Source organism: Pteropus alecto, unplaced genomic scaffold (genome assembly GCF_000325575.1).
Source record: "Pteropus alecto unplaced genomic scaffold, ASM32557v1 scaffold24, whole genome shotgun sequence".
Lineage (NCBI taxonomy): Eukaryota > Metazoa > Chordata > Mammalia > Chiroptera > Pteropodidae > Pteropus > Pteropus alecto.
The window spans coordinates 1009800-1016654 of record NW_006439192.1 but is presented as its reverse complement, the minus strand read 5'-3'; the positions used below and the strand labels follow the sequence as shown (position 1 = coordinate 1016654).

General features: G+C 38.9%; 1 protein-coding gene across 1 annotated transcript in view; it reads left to right on the top strand.

Annotated features, from left to right (window-relative positions):
* The first annotated feature begins 166 nt into the window (after positions 1-166).
* Positions 167-6855, top strand: part of HGSNAT (heparan-alpha-glucosaminide N-acetyltransferase) — a 29057-nt gene continuing 22368 nt past the window's right edge. Inside the window, exons 1-3 of the mRNA XM_025050017.1 lie at positions 167-352; positions 464-773; positions 3277-3392. Of these exons, the coding sequence (XP_024905785.1) occupies positions 167-352; positions 464-773; positions 3277-3392 (612 nt within the window). The remainder of the gene's footprint in view (positions 353-463; positions 774-3276; positions 3393-6855) is intronic.

Below are 6855 nucleotides of genomic sequence, written 5' to 3'. Positions count from 1 at the left end.
CGCGGGGCGCGCGACCATCCTCTCCCTCCGGCGACACGACGCCGCCTCCCGGCTCGGGACGCTCGGCGGGCGAGCGCTCGGAAAAGCAGTTAGTTATCCGGAACTAGAGTTTTTGTTTACACTACGCGTTTGTGAACAGCCCCGGGTCAGGTAGCACGTTTGGCCGATGTCGCAGGCACCGCATCGCCCATCAGGGGGCGAGGGACAGTATCCGAACGGCACCCAAACAGAAGGGAAGACACGGGGAGAGCGGGGTGGGAGCGGGGTCGCCGGCCTCCTGGAGAGCCGCGAGGCCCCCAGCGTCGTCAGGCGACTTCGCCTTAGTAGTCAAGTGGTTTTGATCGGGAGACCTGTACCTCCCAGATGCAAAGCTAGATAAAAGGCGGACTGGACGAGAAGGGTGTATCCGACACGCATTCCTTGTCTAGTCCACCGTATGGCGGGACTTCCGCACAGATAATGTCCCTGTCCCGGAGGACAGAGGATTCAGAGGCTGGCAGCTGCGGGGCGGGAAAGCTGGAACCCGGCCGCCGCCCCGCCCCGCCTGGGGCTGCGCGTGGCGCCCGCGCGCGTCAGCGCTGGTCCCGAGCTGGACCCCGAAAGCCTTCGCTCCGCACTGAGGTTACACTCCCGAGTGTACCGCCGATGTGGAATAAAATTACGCAGGAGGCAGCGCAGGGAGGGCGGTGATTGCAGCGGCTGGTCGTTAAAACTCGAAGTCCGATCTGGAGCGAACCTATCCCCAGCCTCTCGGGCAACTTTTTACTTCCGAGGTGACGGGAGGAACAGTTGAGGAAGCTTGCTGGGAAGCTGGGAGCAAGGTTCGCGGCCTGGAGGGGCCGAGCAGGGGTTTTTCTTGAGGGGAGAGGGAAGATTCTAATGTGTGGTCGGGAGGAGTGACACTCAGCTCATCTAGTGTCTCCCCAGCTTGCCTGGTCTCCAAACTCACCAGGGGAAATGGTGAAAAATATACACTCTAGACCCCTGGAACGGGGATCCCAGGACCCTAGAAGATCCTAGGCCCGAGCCCTTCCCCAGAGGATGCTTAGGTCAGGGTTTGGGGATCAGCCATGTGCAGCAATTTCTGTTCGGTCAGCGTTTGGGGAAGGTCGGACTATCGTCTTTTGAACCCTCCTCTCATCCCCTTTTCTGTATCATAATCAGGGTTTTAGTGCCATTGTGTAGTTCAGATTGTCGCTGCTCCCCAATCAGAATCTTGTAGGGCGACGACAATGAATTTTGAAAAAAACATCTTAGCTGATTGTTTTGTGTGTTGCCTCCACCCCGCGGGAGCTCAATCTCGTCCACTCCCCTTCTTTTTGATGAAACCGAGCCCAAGAGGTTACATAAATCTGCCCAGTCACAATTTGTCAGGCTCTTTCTTTGCATTGTAGCTCCAATTCATAACGATAATTTTAGGAAAAAAGGTAGTTTGTAAATGGTAATTCCCTGTGGTGAGAGAGAACATAGTATCCCTAAATGATCCATCCCAGAACCTTCACCGATCTGGGTTGAGAGAATGGTCAGACCTTCGGTGCTACGGAGTCCACTGGAAAACTTCCTACTAAGAATTCCATCTTCCTGTGATTTGAGGACTCAATTTTACTTCAAAAGAAAAAAAAATTAAGTAGAATATGTCTTAAAATATGCCCAGCAAAGAACTCCTGAGTAGAGAGTTAGAACTAGAAATTAAATATTTGGAAATGAAATAAAAGTCTAATATATAAACAGCACCATTACAGGACTATTGAACAGTGACACCCCCCCCCGCCCCCTTTTCCTCACCAAGACATTGTTAGACAGGAAAAGGAGGAGGGAGTTCTTTTGTAGATAACACTCTTTGAATGTTGCCTTGGTATTTCTAAAGTCATCTGTGTGGGGTGTTGGCAGCTTTTTCTTGAAACTAAGCATCAGGTTCAATTTCAGTGTCATATTGGAAGGCTTCGGAATTGTGTCCTTTGTGTCTGTGTGTGTGAGTGAGTGATACAGACTCATTGGTTTAAAAAAAAAAAAGTTCAAATAATGCAAAAAAGTACAAAGGTGTCAAAATCCCCTGACTTTCCACTCAGTCTCTCTGTTGTCTTCGACCTTGGCTGCTTGTTCGTTCGAATTACTCGGGGGAGTTTTTGTTGTAGTTTCGGGGAGGACATTTTAAAAATCATGCTGATTGGGCACAGATTCTGATTTAATTGGTCTGGGGTGGGGTCAGGGCTTTAATATTTTTTTGGTTCTGTTTTTTATAGCCCTCAAGCAAGCTTTCATATTATGAAATAAAAGAGGTTAGATTATTACCTTTCTAGTTATGTTATCAAACAATTTCTCTTTTTTCCCTCATTTGCCTAGAAGCTAGAGGGTAAATTAATTTCTTTCATATAATAGATATAAATGGCCCAGTTGGTCTCAATGAAACATTTTGCTTTAACTTTAGCCAATAATAATTCATTTTGTTTTCCTCCAAACTTGGTAAACTTAGAATGTACAGGTCTTCGTGGACTCCTAAAAGCATCTAATAAAGTGGGGAGCTCTAAGCTGCAGGAGTATGGAGCAGTGGGTCTTTCTGCTCTTCCTCTGACTGAGACTCATCCTCTGTCCTTATCTGTCCCAAATCTGCTGTGGAAACTAGAAGGCAATCCGGAACTCCAAACCAAAGTGATATAGAGCAGAGCTTCTCAGACTTTAAAGGGAGTTCAAATCCTCCAGGGACCCAGCTGCCTGTGTCTTAACCCAGTAGTTTTGGGGTTACGTAGGTCTTATACTGCCCATGCTGTGATCAGAGGTGAGTAACACGGTCGAGGAAAATTTGGACTTTGGAATCACACAAATTGAGTTAAAAACAGTAATTTCATGGAAAAAGTGTGCCCATTGACAGTTATCTAATTCTGTAAGCCTTAATTTCTTCATCTGTAAAATGGAGAATATACCTTGCTCATGAGATTGTCATACTGTCAAAGAGAAGGTATGTGGAAACTACTAAATTCAGTGCCAGTCACATCTTTGCACTTGATGAATGTAAGGTCCTTACATGGTTTTTTTTACATACTGGATGTGAATAGTGTCTACTGAGTCCTTGTTTGTAGTAGAGGGACCTGTGCAAAAGGGGATCTGGGTGTGTGTACAAAGTAAGAGGTTAGAGACAAAGTAAGAGGTTAGAGACCCCTGAGTGCAGGCATTTGAGGAGCACTCCATGAAGCCAGCATTCACACAGATGTACTTTGTCTCTAACACATCTTTCAGACATCTTCCTTTCTTAATTTTTTTTTTCCTAATTCTTACCAGATTTAGACAAAAAATGGCATGTAGAGCTGAAGATGGACCAGGCTTTGCTGCTCATCCATAATGAACTACTCGGGACAAACTTGTCTGTCTACTGGAATTCTGAACATTGTTATCATGTAGGTATAGTGTTCGCGCTCATAATTTTGTTTACCTTGGGGCTAGTTTGATCCTTGATGCTCATACCTGAAGCCTTTCACATGTTAACTTCAGTTTTATAGGTAAGGAAACAAACAGGTTATAAAAGCAGAGGAAATATAATCAAGGAGAATGCCTAGCAATGAGCAACATTGGTTTCTTATCTTTTCCACTACCCATCTTTTAAAAAACCCAGTTCTCAGTGATGAGCAAAATTGATAGGCCATGTTTTATTTTACTCCTCCACCTGAAGTGTAACTCTCTTCCTGGACCAGAAGGAAGTGAGACACCTGGGTGTTCTTCAAGGACAACAGTGGTTGACAGTGGGGAAGCACATGTTGAAGCAGTGGCAGTTATTCCAGGGATCGGCCTCTCTGATGATAAAGAATTTGTTTTATCTGAATTTGGTTTATCTATTCTAGGCCTTGTTGCTTTTAAAAGACAAGGCTATTCTTCCATGTAAAATAAAATATTCAGCAAAATGTATTTATTTGGAAACACTGAAGAATTATAATTTGGGACATGCAGTCTTACAGTAAACCATGCATAAGTTCAAACTAAGTAGAGGAATACTCTCTGTTTTAAAATTTTTTTCAATTACAGTTGACGTCTAATATTATTGTATATTAGTTTCAGGGGTATAGCATAGTGGTTAGACATTTATGTAATCTACAAAGTGATCCCCCTAATTAGTCTAATATCCACCTGGCACCATACATAGTTATTACAATGTTATTGACTATATTCCCTAAGCCGTACTTTACATCCCTGTGAGTATTTTGTAACTACTAATTTGTCCTTTTTAATCCTTTTACCTTTTTCACTCAGCTCCCCAGCCCCTCTCCCAGAGAATAAAATTTTCTTTATTTCCAAATAAAATTGAGAGCTTCAGTGTACCACCTTTAGAGGAGGAATTTGACGTATGGAGTACCCCTAGTATGGGTACCAGTTGAAAAGATGATGGAGCAATACATGAGACTTCCTCTATTTGTTTAAACCCATTGAAAGCTTTGTAAAGTAATGTGAAACAAAGAAAATTTGTAATATTAAAAAAAGTAGCTCAAGACAAAAAAAAAAAAAAGATTTAAGCTATAAGAAGGACCTAAAAGAATCCTAATAAAAATCAAGAATAGCTGAATTTAAAAGCCACAAGAATCATAAATAATTTGTGAATAAGCAAAATATTCTCTAAAAAGACTTTATAAAGTTATGAAATCTTTGGAAAACAAGTTGAGGGGAAGAAAGATTGCATCGTCAAAATATTAGCCATAGCAAAATATTAGCCAAGGCAAGTAAGAGCATCTTTAGAATAAAAAAAGTAGGATCATTGGTACAAAACAGTAGTGCTGGTGCCAGATTGAAGAATCAAAAAACAGAATTAACTACATAAGACTAAGTCAAGAAAAAAATTGTTACTTTGTTTAAAAGAGCATAATTTTGTCTAAGAAAAATATAAATATTTCATAGAAAAGTCTTTGATTTGGCCAAAGCAATTCTCATGAAAAATTTTATTTAAGTGTTTCTAATAAGTTGCAGCTGCTGTTTGCTGAGAGCTTGCTCCTTGTCTTGCATATGTTATATCTTATTTTAATCCTCACAACAGTCCAGTAGAGAGGATATATCTGGTTCCTGCAAGTGGTAATACTGAGATTAAGAGAAGTAAAGCGACTTTTTCCTGAGTTACTCAGTTGTTATGTGGCAGTGCTGGGACGCACATCCCTTTATTCTCAGGATCCTGCTTTATGTTAATCAGAAAGAAAAGGGGAAATGTAAAGCTACTGAGTAGGGGTCTCAAGGTTTTGGAAAGCAAACAATATCATCCTCCAAACAAAAAAAAAGAAACAATAAAAATAATAACTATATAATGGAAAATGAGAAAAAAATTTAAATAGGAATGAGTCAAGGGATGATGTTTTAAAATAAGAGTCACACGATTGGTAAATTATTGATGAATTTAAGAGAACAATGGAAATTAATAATATTAGAAATTAGAATATATATAACCCTGTAATTAAAATATTGTCTAATGAACACTTGTAAGCTGATAAATTTGAAATTCAAAAGTTGATCTCCTTCAAAAAATGCAATATAAAGATTAATTCAAGAAATTGAGAACATAAATAGATCAACAACTGGTTAAGAAATCTGGAAAGTTATAACAAATTTCTTTACCTAAAAATAAGTAAAATTGTCTACATTTTCAAATAATAAGTAATTCTCGGTCTATGTAAATTGACCCTAAATATAATGACCACCCCCCACTCCCAAAATGATGACTCGATATCTTATTTATTCTGCAGTATAGATAAAACATTCATCTTAAAATTTGACAAAGATATGAAAAGAAATGCAGGCCAATTTTTCTAGTTAACATGAGTTCAAAAATCTTAAATAAAATCCTGTCAAGTAGAATAAGTTAGCATATTGAAAGATATATTTATGTTGACATATTTTTTTCTTGAGGAATCCTTAGGGCTCATAAGTAAAGAAAATGATGAAATTTTAATGGGAAAAATATAGGTTAAATCAAACGATAGTCGGTGCACTGCACCGTGATACGAAGACCAAACAGGAAAAATGACAGTTCTTCCCAAATTAATTCATACATTTAACACAATTGTTGTTTCTATATCAATAGATACTTTATAGGGCCTGCATAAATAATTCCAAAATTTGTTGATATTTTGGAAAAATTTATGAGCAAGAGAATCAAAAGACAGCACAAAAGGAGAACCAGGCAGTATAGAGACTTATTGTACCAGGTAAAATCTGTTACAAAGCCACAATAGTTTATGTAGCCAAAAAAGAAAAATAAAGACCAGGACTAAACTGAATATAAGAAGGAGAAGCTAATTTACACAAGAATTTAACATATTACAACTAAAACCACGGGGAAAGGTATTTAGAATTATTGTATACCATTTGTCAAATGCTCGAAGTGGATTCAAGTTTTAAAAAACCTCTACAAACTTAAGTACTAAAAAAGGCAGAATACAGTCTTAAACCAATGAAGCAATAGAAATAATAAGCCAGGTTATCATGACTGTATAAAATTTTAAACACTTGTAATTAAAAACAATAGAATATAACAAGATGAAAGCACTAGGATAGGGAAATATTTGATAGATAAAAGTTGAATATTACATTATACGAGGGCGACATAGTTCTACAATTATGTTCAAGGGAATTTGGTTTCTAAATGGTGGATCACACCATAGGAAACAAAATAGCAAAAGAATATTGAATTATTTAATCTGATAATTTTAAAATGTAATCTTAATGCTGTGATATCATAAATATCTAGTATATGAACAGAAAGAAAAATGATTTTTAAATCCTGGGAAGGCTAATGAGAAATAAATATATTGCAGTTTTTCTTATTTGAGTACTATTTGGCATATGTAATAAGAATGGTTAAAATGATTATTTTTTTACCCAGTAATT